A 19,309-nucleotide genomic window follows, 5' to 3' on the forward strand; every position below is an offset into this window, starting at 1 on the left:
GCGGCCTGGCGGCTGCGGGGACCCGCTCACGGCGGGGCGGCGCGCGGACGGCAGCGGTGGCGCGCGGACGGGCGCGCCCTGCGGAAGCTGCCGGTGCACGTGGGGCTGGTGGTGACCGAGGAGGAGCCGAGCTACGCGGACATGGCCAGCCTGGTCGTGTGGTGCATGGCCGTGGGCATCTCCTACGTCAGCGTCTACGACCATAACGGTGAGCAGTGGCCGGCGTGCCCCAAGTCCCGGCCCCGGGCGGTGCCCGCCCTGGGAGCGCCTCCTGGCGTGGAGCCGGGGGGCCGCCCTGTCCTGGGGTCTTCCCGAGTCCGGTGCCAGCCTCTCTGCTGGCAGCTCCTTTCCCATCCCCTGCAGCTGTTTGGCCGCTGCAGAGCTGGCCCCGGGAAGCCTGGGGAATGGCCCCAGTGCTCTTCTGGCCTAGCTCCTGTGTCGGGCAGACGCGGTCCTGCCTGTTTTCTAGAGCCTTGTCCTCAGCCCTGGGCTGACAGGAACTGCTGGCATCTGAAAGTGCAGGGCACGGACTGTTAGTAGGGAAGAGCGCTAGGCTACCTGCTCTTATGAGTGCTGTTTATGAGCTAGGTCTGAACCTCGAGAAGTGGATGAATGAAAGTAGCCATCTCTTTTCAAGTACTCTTATGTGAAGAAACAGGATGGACAAGTAGTTAAACGTAAGCATGTATGTCCTGTGTGCTGTCTGTATTGTAAAATTAAATTATGTGGTCTGCATTTGGTGCTGCTTGGCATTTGAGTTAACTCTGAGCCTGTGCTTCTGAAAGCTCTGTTTTTTCATATCTGCTGTGTGATTTTATTTATTACTAGGTCTCAGGTGTAAGACCATTGGACTCTGGCTCTTGCAGATATGTTGATTCCACGTCACCTATTATCATAAGGATAAGCTCAGAGTTTGGATTTCACATACTGTGAGGAAATCATGGAACAAGTCTGTCTTCCTCATACCTCTCCCTTCCTAGTGGGGAGCTAAAACTAGCATATTCAAGATATTCTTAGGTGAAGCTTTCTGTCCAGCTATTGAGAGGTGATCTCTAACTTGTATTGGACAAGCTGTCAACTCAGAAGGGCTAACAATACATGAGGTGGACTGTATCCTGTTTCTGTCTTCTGCAGAGGAAAAAAACTTCATGCTGAAGATCCCTGTGCTCTTGAGATCTGTCAGGGGTGAGACTGTTGGACACCATGATTTAACTTGTTTTGAGCCACTTCCAATGGCTGTTTAGAGGTGTCATGCAAGTTAGGTGAACTCTGTAAACTTATGCCAGGTTAGAGGTACAGTTGTCTTTTAGTGCTCTTTCAGGAAATGTTCAGCAGTGCATCCCACATAAGTAGGTGAAGTCTTTTGTCATCAAGTGTGCAAAGGCATATGAGGTATGCAGGCCTTTCCTTGAGCATAGGCATTGGTGATTTTTAAAAATTGTTTGCTTTGTTTTAAACCATTGCTATTTATAGTTCTGTTTCATGGTTGATCCTTCGTATGTGATAAAAGACTCAAAAGACTTCACTTTCACTAGATTCTCTAAGATCATCATAAGAAACTGGGCTTAATACCAGCCACTTAGAAGTTTAAACTGGCCATCTGTACAGGGCTGTTGTGGAACTTGATTATGTTGTATTTCAGAGGGAGAACACTTCCTCATTTGGAAGTCAAAGAATGATATGAAGTATTTGCATAACATCTCAAGCACACAGAGAGCAGCACCTTCTGAAAAGTTGTTTGTATGTTGACAGTTTTTACTCCCAACTTGGAAAGCATTCAACCAGGTGAAATGCTGCAGAGCAAACACTAGTACCAAGGAAGAGAGAGAGTTTCCCTCATAGCTTGGAGAGACATTTTTATTGTACAGGATCTTTAACTTGTGTCAAACCTTAAATAAGCTATGGGCAGGATTGCCTAGTGTGTTACATATGTGCTTAGTTCCTTTTTAGATTCCAGCACTGTGCTCCACAAATTACACATATGACAACTGAACTGAGGTACACATCAAGCTGAGAATCATGTTTCTTGGTCGTCTTGGTTTTTCATCTTGTTCCCTGTGCAGCACTGAGGAGGGAGAAGGCACCAGCCAATGCTGAGCTCCAATGTTGCTGAGCTCCTGTCTCACAGGAAGGAGCCAGAGCTGTAGCGATGTCTGAAATGTTATTTTTTGAGAAGCTACTACTGCTTCTCCAGCACGTGTTGAAATTCATTCAGATTTAAGACTGACTATTACAAGACTGTAAATAAGATGACCAGAAATTATAAGGCTTTGTCCCCTGAAGAGCTGAAATTACCTTGCAGAACAATTGTTGTTGCTAGCAGGTCAGAAAAAAAATCTTGGGTTATTTGCTGCTGTTTCCATGTATTGTTTCATTCATTCTAAAGTTACATGTGTAAATTGCTCACTTCTGTTCTGTGTTGGGATGATATTATTTTTTGTTTCGGTGTTGGGAATTTTTTTCTTTAGTTTGGTTGTTTTTGTTGTACTGAGTGCAGGTTGTGTGATGAATGTGGATTTTAATTTTTCATTCTAAAGTTACATGTTAAAAGGTTTTGCTGTTACCTCTGAGATCTGGAAATACAGCTATTATCTCATGATTTCAAAACATACTTTTCAGTAGTTCTCCTATTGGTCCTCTGATACCAGAATATGTTAGTTTATTTGCTAGCTTGATTTCCAATTTGTTGGAGCAAAATTGAAGAAGGCAGAGCAACTAAAATGTTTTAAATCTGTGGCTTTTGCCAAACTTTCAGGGTTGATGAGAACAGCCTGCCATTACACATCATGTTCTTCACAGGTGTTCAGTGGATTGTCCAGGATAGCAGCTACAACTGCTTTGTGCACAGCTGAGCTTTTAAAACTGACTTCAGCTTCAGAGAGCAAGCAAGTAGTCATTCATACAGCTCTAGTGTATGCTTACTGCTGGTAATAGCACATATGCTGCCTTCCTTTTGGTGCTAAGCTCCTTGGGGTGCCTTGATTGAGGATATTTCCATTTCCAGATAGACTTGTCATTAAGTAGGATGTTGCAGCTGTTGCTAAATCTGGTGCTCAGTGGTGATGGAGTCTGGAACCTTCAGCACTAACACTGATAATAGTGAAGGTGAATAAAGTCAGGTACAGCTTGTTGTTATCAGTAGCAGAGCGTGACCCTTAATTACAGTGTGCACTTGTTTTCATCTTCTCAGATGGTGAGTGGTGCTTTTGGACTGCTGAGCTGCTTCTGTAAGGTTCTGTGTTCGTACAATTGTACCAACACTTGATTTGTCAAAGTTCCCACTGGTGCTGGCTGTGTGGAGAAGGAAAACCAATTATGAGTGCTCTGGATCAGTGTTAAATGTGGTGAGGTATATGTTAATTTGTTTCTTTTCCTTCACTACATATCTGTAGTACTGAGATTCTTTTGTTTGCAACAGGAAACCTTGTTTACAAGTGTGGTCTTCCATGGTTGCCTTCTCTGCAAGAAACAGTGGGTCAGTTTCCTGCAGAAGGATTAAATTCAAAATATGTCCTTAATTGCCCCTTCTGTAGGAGGAAAGGGAAGCATGAAGTTCTTTAAAGATGTGCTAGATAAGCTGTTTATTTGTTTATAGGAGTGCATGACTATTTTTTACAAAACTGCTAAATAGAAGGTATTTCATGTAGGGTCAGAACAGGTAGGTGTTCTTCAGAGTCAGAGTAAGTAGGTGTGTTCCAGCTGACACTGTTTTGTTACAGCAGCTGCACCAATAACTTTAAAGGCAACCTGTCTGGAGTTGCACAGGGCTCAGAACTGAGACATTCTCTGTTGCCTCAGCATGTTTGGAGGCCCAAGGTGGCCTGGCTTTACTGCCCCTGGTGTGTGGAAGCCCTTTCTCCCAATTTTCATTGATGTGCAGCATGATAAAGTCATAATAAACTTAATGCTACTGTGCAAACCTGGGTTAAATAATGCAAACTAAAATTTCGGGCTTTTTATCAAGAATTTATTTCTGTTGCCTTCTGTATTGCCAGTCCTATTACTTGGTAGAAATCCAGCCATGCTGGTCAAGACCTTATCTCTGAGGAAATACTGCAGCCTTGTTGCAGTCAGAAAGCATTGGTAATGCAATAATATAATAGCATTTACAATATCTTCTGGGGAGCGGAAGCTTTTGACTGGTGATATATACTTTAACTTTCTTTTGGTAATTGTTTTGCCATTTGGGAGAGCTTGCTTGAGTGTTACTTCTGTCCATAAGTGAAGCTTTCCTGATATAGTTTAGGACAAATCTAGAGTGCTTTTTTGGGAGTTTGCTGAATCTTGGCATTTGGGTACTTTGGACTTCTAGGTAGACGGTTCAGGTTGAAGGTTTCTTAAAGCCCGTAGTGTGACTATATTGAAAACTTGAGTTTATTCATCCTGGGTTTAGCTTTCCAGTGAACTGCTTTGCTTCTGGCCAGTTTTGTCTTAGAAATTCTTTGAAAGGATAGAGTACTCCAGTATGCAAAAGAAATTATTTCATTAGCCCCAAACACAGGCTTATAGTCTCTTCTAGATTGTTTGGTAGTTTAACTGATTTGATCAATCCATAAAATTTTCTGAGTGTGCAGCGTGTTCATTTCACTGAGCAAGATAAATATGTTGCAGTTCTATGTCAGTGGAACACTTGTGAGATACCAGTATCACATGGCACCTGCTGTGGACCTTCACCCAGGTGAAATTTCACATTCAACAATTGCATTTTGGTGTCAAGTTGAGAGGAGTTCTCAGACCACATTTATTAAAAGGGATAACACTAATCTGTAGAAGGTAATCTCCTTAAAGGAATGGGAAGTATGGAAGACGTATCTTTTATCTAAATTGCTGATAAGCTCCTATTCTCTTAGTGCAGAATATTCCTCCAAGAAGAAATGAGTGAGGAATGGTCACCTTTGAAGTTCTAAGTTCTAACTCAAGTTCTTTGTTTGGTTGGCACTATCTTAAGTGACCTTTATCTGACTGAAATTTAAGTGACTTCAGCTACATTCAAACTTGAATTAATTTTTTTCCTAGACTCTTGGAATAAACAAGATATTTTTTTCTAGCATTCCTTATCCTGTGAGGTCCGGTGTAATGGCCATGCTTTCCTCCGTTTTCAACCAGCATGATCCAACAGGATGTAGGCAAAAGTTGTTCAAGTATTAAAACAATTTCTTTCATATGCATTCTTTGAAGTGGCTTACAATTTGATATTTCTCAAAATGTTAATACTTTAATGCTTTAAACAGATTATTACCTGATAACAATTATAACTCTTGATAACTCTTTCCTTGTCAGCAGTGTAAAGGAGTTGAGAAAGCAAATAACTGAAATGTTGTGGAGATATGTTCTTTACTAGGCTCCACTTTGGCAAGGTGTTCCCTTGCAAGGAAGAGCTAACTTTTTTTCTGTGCTTTACCAGTTGCTGCTGCTTTAAAAAGCAGGGCAGTTGAGAGTGTTGAACTTTGAGATGCCATCAAGGCATTAACAGTTGGTGACTGTGGTGGTCTAGTCAGACGAACAAATGGTTGACCTCACCTGGTGTTTCTCTGTGCCAGTTTTTTACTTCCTTTTCACAATTCTTGTTACTTTTACACCTGCTGAACTTGCAGCCTCTTAATTACAAACTTCATTTGTCAGTATCTAACCCTAAAATGTTGCAACACCACGGTTGCAAGCGAAGGGGCATGGCTTGTACCTGCTGTAAATCTGAGCAAAAGGTGTGTGCCCTGGAAAGGACCTGTGTAATGGAGGACTACTGTGGGAAGCTAAAATGCTTCTGGTTTGCCTCAGCTCTAACAGAAACAAATGACCAACAGCATGTTTGCAGCTTGTGTTGTAAAAACAAGTATTATCCCTGAAAACAGCTCACAAGTTCTCAGTAGTTAAACAAACCAAGGCCAGGAGTTTTATACTGTTTTGCTTTGGGAATTTTAGTGCTTAAATACATGTAATTCTTAGAACACTTCATTTGCAGGAACTTACACATTTGTAAAGGTTCCAGAGTTCTGACTGAACCAATGTCTCTGCTTTTCAAAACCAGAAAATCTTGTGGTGAGAAATAATAGTAACAATTTCATGTTTGTGTTCCATCTTAGAAACAGGAGTAGTGCCAAATTTTTTTTTCATATAACAGCAAACGGCTGTTGTATTGCTAAAATTTAGTAGCCCTTTGTCAAACATTATTTTTTTGTAATGTTAAAATCATATTATGGACTTGCTTTCAGCTTGTGTGGAGGACTGTGAACAAAATTGGAGGGTAGCAGTAAATCAAGAGTTAAATTTCACTGCCTAGGAACACTATAATTCTGTTACTGAGTTGGTCTACTCATGCACTTGTTTGCTATATTTGTCATGTTTAAATTAAGCAACAGCATCTCCCAGAACTAACTTGTGTACATTTCCAAAGTTTAAAAAAAAATGAGCCCTGTAGATAAATGGGGTTTTGAGATACTGTAAGGGAAAGGAGCATATAGCTGAGTCACAACCGTGTAAAATTCTTGAAGTCAAATGTGAATTTGGCCTATGAACATTGCATTTGGCAGGACTGTGTTTGCAGTGATGTGCATTCATAAGTCTCTTGTGCACTGACTGAGAGACAAAATGTTGAAGGAATATTCCCAAATGCTCTTGGTTTTTAATTAAAATCTGGTTTAGTTTGAATTTTTACTACCTTCTGCTGTGCTTCAGGATCTTCTCTTCAGGAAAACTGCGTACATGTCAAGGTTGATGGATCAATGGGAATTTAGGTGTGGAGGCCTTTCTAAGGAAGGCATACTGCAACTACATGGTACAACTACAGTTGCTTCCTGTTTGTTAAACCACTATTCCAGGAGTCATGCAGTCACCAGGTTTGAACAACTGAGGGGGTGGGTGAGATAAATGAGCAGAATAGAAGAGTGATACTCAGATAAATCTTAAGAACACATTTATTTAGCAAGTCTTCTGTACCTGTTGAGTGTGTTAAGGGCCTTCATTTTGGAGCTGGACCAAGTCCATTATCTGATGTCTCTTTTTACTGAGAAGCGAACACCTTGGTCAGTTCTTCTACCTGTTGTCCTCAATGTCCTAATTTACTTTAGGGCTGGGGTGTGGAGTCTTAAATGAGTTCTTCCAGTCTTTGGCAGGACAAGGCAAAAACTTCTTGTGAGAAAGGATTTGATATCATTAATGTTGAGTGGGGAAGGGGACAAAGAGCAGCAGCTGATTTCCCAGATTGGGAGCCTTTTCTAATTATGTCACATGTTTGTCTGGATATTGAACATACTTTTATTTCTTTAAAAGTGTATGGAAGTCAGGTGACTCTTAGAGGTGAGGCACATGCAGCCCTGTACAGATCTTCCTTGAAGATGGTGCAGGATTAGCGATCACAGTGGCTGCACTGCTGACCTTGGGTGTCAGGAAGACAATCTGTGCTAACCCCAGCATGAAACAGACCAAGCCAAGCAGAGTTGTGTCAAACAGTATTATTTAAAGCAGCATTCTCAATTTCTGTTGTGTGTAAGTATACACTAGAAAGCGGGAGCACGAAGAGCAACAATTTAACTTTAGTTTAAACTTAGTGAAAGTATTCTAACATGCTTTTTTTTCTGTAGAGGTTTGTGCCTTACCACAACTTGCTTTTCTGTAAACATGTGAAATCAGTTACAAACATCACTAACACTTCTGTAATGAAATAGGGGGTTTTTTGTACCAGAAGTATCCAGGATGAGAGGAAAAATAGATACTTTGCCACGTATTAAAACATCCGATGAAGCCTGTAGAAAAATACTAATTCATTAGGCCTAAAGGCTAGCATATTAAATAAATGCACTGTATCACTTCATATTGCAAACTAACTCCTAGTGTATTATGGTCTTAATCTGGTGCTTATACACTGTTTGGCCAATGTGGGAACTGTTGTAGCAGTTCCAGATCCTACAATTAGGTTGTGGTGCTGAATCTTAAGACTGATCATAAGATTGCATATCTTACATTGTCTTGTAAGAGTAGTGCATGGGCCTTTTTAGACTGGTCAACAAAAGTGTTTGACATAAGGTTTCTGAATGAAGATGAGTAAAAACCTCTGAACACCACGTGATAAAAGCATTATCCAGTTCCTGATTGAATATGCCTAGCCGTGCTTTTGGATTGTAAATACTTAAACTATAACATTTAGTTTTTACTGTGGCTTTTAATTTGAAATAATTGAGTTATGTTTCTCAAAAGCTACAATTTATTTTAGTAAAGGAACCCAAGTATGTTTGAAGCAAGCTTTTGTAATTTCCTGCATTCAAAATGTGTCTGCCTTAAATATTTAAGTGTAAAAAGGCCTTAGGGACTGCATGAACTCCTTGGAATATACAGCTTGTGAAATTCTCTCATTGGGAAATCCATGTTATTGGATGGCATAAGAGTGGACAGTTACTGAGACCTGAAATGCTGATTTAGTGGTGACTTGCTTTGTTAGCCTGCAGCCTTACTGATGTAGCAGACTTAAGCAACATGGGCATTAAAGAAATTTGGTGTTAATCTGACTTGGTCATTCTGTGCTGATTATTGCTTTCTCTATTTCTAGCATACTAAGGACAATGAAGTAAGTCTTAAGCTATCCCTTACGCAATTGCAACTTGCTACTTAAGTCAGGCTGGGTGTAAGGAGAACAAAAGCACATGAGTTGATTTCCCAAGGTCACTCAGATTAGTCATGTGCAGTAGCACTTGCTTTGAATTCTTACCCGAACTTGTGAATTCCAGTCTGAAATTGGCACTGACTAATTTTTTCTTCCTGCTTAGTGTCAGTTAGGAGTTGGCTGACATGCAACTTTTTTTTTAAAGGTATTTTCAAGAGGAATAATTCAAGATTGATGGATGAAATTTTAAAACAGCAGCAAGAACTCTTGGGACTAGATGTCTCCAAGTACACCGTGAAATTTGCAAATCAAGACAAAACTGGTCAAGGTAAGATGAACTACAAGAGGGGCTTGGTATGCCTCTAAATAGCTGTATATCAATCATAACTCTGCTTTTACTTAAACATATTCCTATGTACAGTGACCTTTTTCTTCATTAAGAAATTATTATCAGAAAACATGCAACCTTCCTGGGCTAGTATTAAACTTCCACTGTGCTTATTTGTTCTAAACTAACAGGAAAACATTGCTCTCTCCTTGCTGTAGTAATCATTACTGGATGGCCTGATCTTTCCTTCAGACCGACTGTTGTGACATGACCCTTTCAATGCATCAGTGTACCTCAACTCCCCACTGTTTCAATGAAATTAATTCTTTTGCTGAGAGTTGAAAAAGCGCTAAAGTGTAAGGGGACTGATGTCAAGTTAACAATGTGTGTGTGTCCATTTTTCCAAACATACACCTCAAAGTGGGAAGGAAGAGGGGAAAGAGCAAGACTGCTGGTTGTCATAGCAAGGTATAGTGTCATCAGGAAGGTAAAGGGCACAAGTTAAAAAAAAAAAAAAAAGTTTGGCAGTGATAGCTTTTGCATGTATATAGGTGTGGAAAGCAGGAGTATGTTTCAAGGTTGATGTTCCTTATACAGTAGTATCTGCTATAAGTACTTATTTACTCTTCTGCTGCCTAAGACAAATGCTAGAATTGTGTTCAAAATAAAGTAAATCACTGGCATGTACTTAAATCAGGCCTTTGTCTTAAAGGGATGGGCTGATACAGCTCTCCTAACTAGAACTCATGATATTTAAATAGGTCTCATAATACCTAAACAACCATTAGGTTTTAAGACCAGGATAGTTCAAAGACTTACAGAAAGACTGCACAAGCTGTAGTACATTTAGCTGCATTTAAAATGCTGCTTGCAGGTTTTGCTCCCCCTACGAGAGCTGACAGGATACCAAACTCCTTTGTGCCAGTTTTCTGGTATAAACTTAATTGTTGTAGCATGAACTTGCCTTATGAACAACTTAGCCTACGATGCTAGCATTTATGTAGAAGAACCTAGGTTTCATGCTATTTCTTTTTCTTCCTGTGAAGGTTGAAATAACCAGCAGAAAATGGGATAGACAGGCTATTAATGGCTTAAACTCCAGCATACTTAGCTACACTTACCTAAGTTGGGATATTTACGTTCACACCAAACAAACTACTGAAAGACTTCTCAGACTTGCCGATGGAAAGAGTGTGTTTAAATCTCAGGAACCTTTTGTGCTGGACACTGAAAAGCAGAGGTGTTTTCTGTTCTCTTTTTAAATTTTTCATTCTTCAATTAGAAGAATTTTGCTTCACAGTCAGATCAGATGCTTCATATTTTCAACTCAACAGACTGACATCTATGCAGTTTACTATTACCTGCAATTTTTCACTTCTTCTGAAAAACAAAATTACGTGTATTCCATTTAGAGATACTGTTAAATATTCAACATGGGTTTGATGCAAATTTGCAAATCAAGCAATATCAAGGAACAATTATTTTCATCATGGTGGCTTTGGATAGATGAACTGAGGGGTTTTTAGGTGTTCTTAGGAATCTTGACTGTGCTGTGTGGTCCTTTGCAGTCAGGTTCTGCAGTTTAAAGAAATGTTATTTTTAAGTATCTGGTTATAGCTGTCATAAGTTTGGTATCAGTCTAAAGTGTTGACACTTTGGTATTTAACCCACTTAACTTCAAGCCAGCTATAGTGCACCATCTGTGGCCTTCAGCTTCTTTGGCAAGTTTACTTCTGAGGTACCTTACCAGAACTGACAATGATGCAAGTCATATAGTGTCAGAAGACTCTTGCGTCTCAACAGTGTAGACATTAAGATAATTATTGTTGTGAAATGTCCTCTTAATTCACAGACATAATTACAGATGAATAGGTGAATTCTGGACTGTTGTTCCTAGCTTCAATGTAGCAATCTTAGATCCTTATTGTAACTCTTGCATCAAGATGCTGTGATGAGATTGAGGGAGGCCCCCCACTTAATCATTGTGTCACCTGAATGTACACAGTCGCTGTTAAAAACACTGTCTTGGTTTGAAAGACAGGTGTCTGCTAAGGAAGGCAGGAGTCTCCCTTGGAATGGCAGGTGCAACCCCTTTCCCTCCGAGTTATTATAATTTTGAAATCAAGGGGCTTTTAGGCAAAGATGTAGGAAACAGGAATAACAGTTCTTTACTATTATATATCTATATGTGTATAACCAGTCAAACAAACAGCAATAACCATGGCAGTAACAGCAAACAATCACAAACCCAGTGCCAGCCTTCTCGGCTGTCGGGCCCTTTCCCCTCGGGTGCAGTTCCGCTCGCAGCCGGCAGGGGCGCTGGCAGCTCCCGGTGAGCAGGGCAGGTGCGATGGTTCCCCCGCGGCTGCAGGGGGCGCTCCGGAGCGAGCTCGGGGAGCACGCGGCACTGGTGCCCTGGGATCCCGGGAGGGATGGAACAAAAAACTTCACAAACCCGTGGGCAGCCGATCCCGGTGTCCGGCCGGACCCTCGGGAACAGCAGACTGGAACAGCAGGCTGGAACGGCAGGGACAAGCACAAATCCCAGGTGGCAGACGCGATGTATCCAAACTGCAGAGCAGCGGTGGAAAACCCCCCGGAGGTCTGGGCGGGCAGGTCAAGCAGGGCCACAGAGTAGTGAAGGCTCAGAGCAACAGCGGGGGCAGGGCTGCTGCAGGCCGGCTCCCAGCGGGGCAGGGAGGGTGGGCTTGGGAACCCCTGGGGTTTCTCTGGTAGAAGGAAGGCAGCCAAAGAAGCAGCCTCCCTCTCTGTCCAAACGCTGGGACCGACTGCCCACAAACCTAGGTGAAAGAGATGCACCCCTCCACCTGTGGCCAGGTCCTTTGTTTTCCTTAAGCACCCAGTAATTTGTCCCCCTGGCAACATGTGTGGGGAAAATTCCTTTAACAGAAAAAAAACCCCAGGAGAACTCCTAAAACCCCAACATTATCCACCCCGAATTTTTCCCATACTAACATGTTACATGAAACTTAACCGTTTTAACCATATAAATACATGCATCACCCAAATTATATACAAATATACATGCTGATACTGATACAAATACAGAGCCATGGGTAGTTCACCCTAAAACAAGGTCCCCTTGAGGTAAGCATCGGGTCTCTCCATCCCTTTGCATCACCCACCAGGTGCAACCTGGTCCCTGAGCAAAAACGACCCCACGGATGGGTTTGTCTTTGCTCGAGGCAGAATTAATCCAAACAGTTTTTCCAAGCATACCTCTCATGTGCACCACTGGAACCTTATCTCCATCTGTTGTTTGTAGGGGTTCAGATTGGGCAGGGCCTGCTCAGCTGGTGGAGCCTCGAGTGTTAACTAACCAGGTGGCTCTTGCTAAATGCACCTCCCAGTTTTTGAAAGTCCCCCGCCCAGTGCCTTCAAGGTGGTTTTAAGCAGTCCATTACACTGCTCAACCTTCCCAGCTGCTGGTGCATAGTAAGGGATGTGGTACACCCACTCTATGCCATGTTCTCTAGCCCAGGTGTTAATAAGCCTGCTCTTGAAATGAGTCCCATTGTCAGACTATTCTCTCAGGGGTGCCATGCCTCCAAGGGACCTGCTCAAGTGATCCAGTTCCTGGGAGTAAAGTGGCAAGATGGATGACGTCAGATTCCCACTGAGGTCATCAATAAGATCACAGCAATGTCTCCACCGACCAACAAGAAGGAAACACAAGCTTTCCTAGGCACCATAGGTTTCTAGAGAATGCACATTCCCGAGTACAGCCAGATCGTGAGTCCTCTCTACCTGGCTACCTGCAAGAAGAACGATTTCCACTGGGGCCCTGAACAGCAGCAGCCTTCGCCCAGATCAAACAGGAAATTGCTCACGCCGTAGCCCTTGGCCCAGTCAGGACAGGACCAGAGGTGAAGAATGTGCTCTACTCTGCAGCCGGGAACAATGGTCTGTCCTGGAGCCTCTGGCAGAAGGTGCCTGGTGAGACTCGTGGCCGACCACTGGGATTCTGGAGCCGAAGCTACAGAGGGTCTGAAGCCAACTACACTCCCACAGAGAAAGAGATCTTGGCACAGCTTAATCATTGTGTCACCTGAATGTACACAGTTGCTGTTAAAAACACCTTCCTCTTCTAGGGTAGAAATTAGTTTGTTGGGGTTTTTTCTTTTCTTTCCCTGAACCACTTAAGTTACTATCCAAGCACCTTTCCTCTCAGTGCTTTGCCTGACAGTGTAAGAACCAATCCAAATTTCCTGGAAAACTACATTTCAAGACTGAATTAAACCCCTTCTCACAAGGCTTCTCTGAGTAGTTGTCTTAAGCTTGTGTTTTAGTAATACAGCAAATCCAGGAAACTCTTACCCACTTCTCTAAGAGATAGATGAGGTATATCTGTGGCTAGTTGTAATATATGAAGTAAACTACAAGTTACTTTCAACTGTATCTATGACTGTCTAAAGCACATACAAAACAATTTCTGTTTCTGTTGCTTTTAAACTATGTTTTGTACTTTCAGTTTTAAATTGCCAATCTACATTGAAGGTGCTGTCTCCAGAAGATGGAAAAGCAGACATAGTCAAAGCTGCTCAGAACTTCTGTCAGTTGGTAGCACAGCAGCAAAGAACACATTCAGACCTGGATGTGAATATGTTAGACAACTTATTAAGTAGTAAGTATAATATGGTCTGTGGGAAGGAGGGGAAAGAGTACTCAATTCATAACAATTTAGTTTCTAGTATATTTGTAGCTTGGAATGCATGCATCTCGATGCTTAGTCTATCAAAGTAAGTTATGATTATTGCTTTTAGGCTTCTGTTAAAAATTTCTTACTGGTTTATTGCCTTTTGAGCTGCTTCTTTAAGCAGAAAAAATTCTTTAGCATAAATATTAAGCTAAATTGTAGAGTTTTGGCTTTACAGAGTTTACAGCCTCTCTGCTATGTTCTGCAATGAGCTTTTTAAAAAAAGTACCGTTGGGATCACCTAAAACTAGGCTATTCTAACTTAGGTTAACTTCCCGCAAGTTGCAGGCTGCAAACGTGGGTGGGCAGAGTCTTTTCCAGATCTGGTTACAGCGATTTAAGCTGTTCCTGCTGCCTGACTACCACCCTGAGTGCAAATGATAGAGCACTTGCTGTTCTCTTGCTGCTGTATAACCCACACTAGCTTAGTTATCATCATTACTAATTCATACAGATTACTGACTCTGCACTGAGATGTGTGGCTCCATGAAATAGCTATGAAAAGGGCAGGACTGCCCTAATATCACACCGGGGAGAAGTAGTTTAGAATTAGTATCCACTTTTCCAGTGGTACTATGGAGCTATAATGAGTTGCTCAGCTTGCCTAGGTGATCTGTGCATGTTAATTGCATCTGTAATTAGCTTGGCAGGGTTCAGGTTTCAGATTGCACACTTGAACTTGGATGCCTTTAGGCACTTTATTGTACTGTGGTTCCCATTAATTGGACTTTAGAGAGTGATTTCTTCTTTTTCGTGTGGGTGGTCAGCTGAATTGTTCTGTGAATGGACTTCCATGGCAGTTTGGTCACTTCTAACTGAATTCCATCCCTGTTAGCATCCTCCTGTAGTGGAATTAAGTGTATTTAATAAGGCACCTGAAGAAGAACTTAGGACATCTATTCTGTTATACCCCAAAGGCAATTAAAGAAAATTAACAATCACTTCTTCAGAACAGTCACTAATGGAGAACCGGTGACAGTTGTTACCCGTGTGTGTATTTTGGCCAGTGATGTTTAACTGGAGCTTTTCAAACTTGTTGGGCATCTTCTGTCTGGGTATATTAAAGGTATTAGGTCCAGTCTTAAAATTAGCAGATTTATTTTTGAAGTATTAAATGCTAGCTGAGCACAGGAAGAGAAATCTAATCTGTCAAAACTATGAACTTTGAAACAGGCCACTTAATGTATGTGGCTAATAACTAAGGCTAATATCTGTAACTAGTCCTACTTATTAATTTGTTTATTTAATGTTTAGGACATTGTTGGAGGTGAAGTATTCTTTCATGACTTATTTAGCAGCAGCTTTTGAAATGTTGTTTTACTTGTAGGCAAATTTCGTTTGTGTGCATTTTTAATGGAACAGTATTGAATGTAAGCATCTGTGCATTACTGATTTGAGAGTGTGTTCTGAAAAGCAATACTTGAGTAGTTTTATTTTTAGGGTTTGCATTCATAGTGCCTTATGTAAATCTCTGGGGTTTCACATTTTGATTTAAATACCTGTTAATGTAGTTTTTAAACTTTTTGTTCATGTTTAGGGTGCAGTTATTGAAGCCTAGTCCTAAAATGGTATGGTTCTAGCTTGTCATGTGGCTTTTCTTGTTCTTAATTCAGTCATGCACTTAATTCTTACAGCTTGAGTTTTCTGCAGTGTAAGAGTACTTTCTTCTGAGCAATGCCTCAGCTAATCAGCTTGTTTTCAGAAAAGTAGGTGCCAGCTGCATTTTAATATTGTCTCTACTTGCTGTCTGTCTGCCTTCCAGCAAAGAACATGACTACCAATTAAGGCTACTCAAGTTGCCCTGTAAAATCTATGTGGAAAAGAGAAAGGTAGAGTTATCAGGTCTAAAATTCCTTCATGTTCCCCTCACAGAACTCCTTGCCTAGTTGGGATGTTGCCAGATTCCCATCCTTTGAGTGTGCAAGTCTTTTGGCCTCTTTTGTTTTTTAAAGTCTGCTCCCAAATCCTTCTATCTTGTGTGTGCTAAACTTGGCTGCTGTAACTCTAGCAGTTCTGAGGGAGCTTCCACATGTAAATTATCTGTAGCGCTGATACATTTAGGTAGAGAAATGGATGCAGAGTGGAAGGCACAGTACTGTGGTTTTTAGTAGGCTGTTCTGACAGTAATACTACAGTGTGCATTTTCATTTTCATTCAGATAGGAACCAGAAGGAAATGTTAGCATTAACTGGGCTCTCTGAAGGTCTTTTCCTGTTTGAAAAGCCATTGCAGTGTTGAAGATCCTGCTGCTGTACCAGCTGAGGAGTACTCAGCTATTGAATCAGCCTATGAGTAAAGCTGCACTTCCTCCAGAGTCCCACTTCTAAGTATTCACTGCTTCCCTGCAAAGCTCTTTCATACTAGCATGCTAGCTTCTGAACACATAAGTGGCTTTTGCTTTGCAATTTTTTTCTTGACTTTGAGATAAGATTTGGACTGTGGCACAAGATACTCCTATCTAAAAACTTCATCCTTCCTTAGAAATGCACATGCTTGGGAAAATAGCTTCTTTACCTCTGGTAAAAGGATGACTGTTGTGATGATTCAGTGGGGAGGGAGGATATGAACTTTTTGAAAAATCTCTAGCTTCAGTTTCAAAACCTGGGCGGAGCTAAATGTGACCTTAGTTTCCTTTTCTGTTATTCCTGAAGTTAAGTTCCTCTACAACTAATCTGAAAATTGTAAAAGGCTCTTGACTGGTTTTTTTAGTGGTGGCTTTTTTTTAAGCAAATGAGGAAAGAATTGAGAAATAACATCTGAAGTTTGGAGCAAGTAGGCTGTATTAAACTTTATCTGCTAAAGGTAGTCATTACCCAGTATAAGCATTCTTGCATTTAACTTGAAGAATTAGTGGGTAATGGAAGGGGTGACAAGAAATAGCCTACAATAATCATGACTAATTGCAGCATTATAGCAAAACAGAATTATGACTGCTGGAATGCTTTTCAGATGAGCTAGGTAGGTGCAAGAGGAGCAGTTTAGTTTCTTGGGTCCCCTTGGGGTGCTCTGCTGGTTTTCACATGTTGCTCTAATCAACATGCTAGAATTAGCAGGGAAAGCTGGACTCAGACTGCTCATTCTAAGCCTATTTCCTGTCTGTCAATTTTAGCCTGGAGTAGCTTAGGCATTGCGGAAGTATATGGAAGGGAGACAGAGGCAGTGGCGTTTGGTCACTAATTGTCTTCAGCCTCTGAAGATGAATAGCATGCTGTCATGAAATAAATGGCTGCCTGGGGTTTAAAGGTATCGGTAGTAAGAGTGCAGGCACTCTTATTAGTGAAGTTCATCAGTACTATCTAGCTCTGCCCTGCAATGGGTCAGGTTGTCCACGTAGTAACACAAAAAGAAATACTGCCTTGTTCTTCCTCTAACCAGAAAGATGTCAGCTGCAGCAGTCTGCTTGAAATTTCATAGTGAATTGGTTCTAAAATTTGTCTAGTCCCATACTGAGAAAGAGACAAGTCATCTAACAGGGTGTTTTTTTTCTTGATGGTCTGTAATACCAAGGTGTGCTTCAGTGAAACCTCCTTAAGCTTTTTTTTTTGGTGTTAATAGTCCTTTTACTCTACTTGACAGCAGCTCCACATAGTTTAAGTAAGGACTATAGTAGGTAGAGTCAGGGTACAGCATGTTCTGTGCTACTAAAATCGAGTTTGCCAAGACAAAACTAGAACAAGTCAGATTAAACAGCATTGTTAAGGTTTGCTGTGACTCAAAACAATGTAACTGTTCCTGTAACTTCTGTCCAAAGTCTTTGAAAACTACCTGATGTAAAAATAACACTCCAGCTGGGCCTGCAGTGACTGCTTTTGCTGAGTTGGTCATTCAGGTGTTGCAAGACCAGTCTGTCCTCTTGGGCTTTTAATTGTTAACTTGTCCTTGGGACCTTCATAAAAAAAAAAAAAGCATTTAGTGAAAAAGCAGATGCCTTAGGGTTTAGAACTAAAACAAATCCTCTGATGAAGTTAATAAAACCTAATGTAACTTGTTATTACAGGTACAAATGGATTTCCTGATCCTGATTTAGTCTTGAAGTTTGGTCCTGTGGACAGCACATTAGGATTCCTTCCGTGGCACATCAGACTGACAGAAATCATGTGAGTTGCTTATAAATGTTGTGAAACACACTGGAATAATAATATCTAGCCAAACGAGTCTTTATGACGTAGTTTATGGAACTGCCCAAAAGAAGAGATCCAGCTGAACAAGTGTCTGGAGATTGATTTGAGGGCATTTAAAATTATTAAATGAAACCTGTCAAAACATTCACTGTTGGTTTTTTAGCCTTGACTAGGCAACAGCAGGCTTCATGCCTCAGGTTTAAGGAACAACTTCTGTCACCACCTAGTCTGTGGTCCAGTCCCATTTGACAGTGTTCCTTACATCAGTGTTGATTTTCTGTGGCTTTCAGATTTCTGACAGGGAAATTTAGGATGCAAGGGAAATGGGATAATATAAGGAGATCACACCTATGGATTACTTTTCAATTTTAGCAATAACTGAACTGACCAGATTTGCTGAACTTCTTAAATCTGAGTGCATTTATAGCACCTTGAAATGTGTAGGCACACCTGTGCTGCTCCAGCTTTTCACTGATTTGAAGGGCCCTGTGTGCTCTGATGGGAGGCTTTGGTTTTAGAGGGTGACTGGTTTAGTTACTATAGATGAGTGACAATAACTATGTTGAGAACAACTTCACAGGGTTACTCAGACAATAGCTTGCTTTTAGTGATGTTACTGAGTGGCTGTATGAATAGTGTGATGTTTATAAAAGCTTATTTTAATGTTTCTAAATTGCTTTCTCAGTTCTTTGCCTTCCCACCTAAACATCAGCTATGAAGACTTTTTCTCTGCCCTCCATCACTATGCAGCCTGTGAGCAACGCTGGGGAAAGTGACTTCGGGCTGAGTGCATGGAGTCAGGCTTTCTGTGGGAAGGAATTGATGTCTGTTTACAAGCACCTGTGACCCATAAGTCTGGTTCATAGTCCTTTCTTAATTTATCAAAAAAATTCAATAAAGTGTCTTACCTTTCTAGAGAGTCTGTGTGAATGCCTGAGAATCTGTGGGGAGGACAATTCACAGATTGATCTTTGAAAAAGACAGACAGTTACTAAAAAACAAAGCTGAATTGCCTCACTTTGACATTCAAGTGTCAAAATGGATGTGCAAGAATTAAGTCTTGTGAAATCTACAGGACAATGTAAATAGGACTTCTATGCCCTGGAGATCCTTAAAACCAAGAAGGAACTCCCATCTTTGTTTCTTCTTAATTCTTCATGCTCAGGCATTTCAGAGCTAATGGTTTATCTTCAGATATATTTACTATATAATATGTGAATTCTAGAGAGGTTGGTTTTGTTAACTGAAAATAAAGACTGCAGCTTGGCTGGGATGACTAAGCCAGCTGTAGGTGTCACGTTCTGTCACGTTCTAGAAATACTGAGAAGATTCCATAAAAAGGGATGGAAGCTTCTGTGGTAAGTGGATTAGGCAGTCCGTGTTGCTCTATCCAGTGGTTTTTTTTTAAGTGGTGGAATGAAAGTATTCCTGCAGTCCTGAGTGAATGCAACATCTCTCAGCATCAGGTCAGTTTTCCATTGGGAATAAGGATAAACAGTACTATGTATTGTTTGTATACCTGTTTTCCCCATAACATGCTCACTCAAGCA

At 41.2% G+C, this 19,309-nt stretch overlaps 1 protein-coding gene across 1 annotated transcript; it reads left to right on the forward strand.

The window, feature by feature from the left end:
* Positions 1-6: 6 nt before the first annotated feature.
* Positions 7-18,678, forward strand: NUS1 (NUS1 dehydrodolichyl diphosphate synthase subunit; the record flags this gene model as incomplete). Its single annotated transcript, XM_042016264.1, has 5 exons — positions 7-208; positions 8,799-8,921; positions 13,414-13,566; positions 17,636-17,735; positions 18,445-18,678. Coding segments are annotated over 5 exons (669 nt in total), but the record flags the coding sequence as incomplete, so codon positions are not given.
* Positions 18,679-19,309: the final 631 nt, after the last annotated feature.

The sequence above is a fragment of the Corvus kubaryi genome, unplaced genomic scaffold (assembly GCF_017639235.1).
Source record: "Corvus kubaryi isolate FWS band 111438036 unplaced genomic scaffold, C.kubaryi_AGA036_p1.0 split3-73, whole genome shotgun sequence".
In the NCBI taxonomy this organism is placed as follows: domain Eukaryota; kingdom Metazoa; phylum Chordata; class Aves; order Passeriformes; family Corvidae; genus Corvus; species Corvus kubaryi.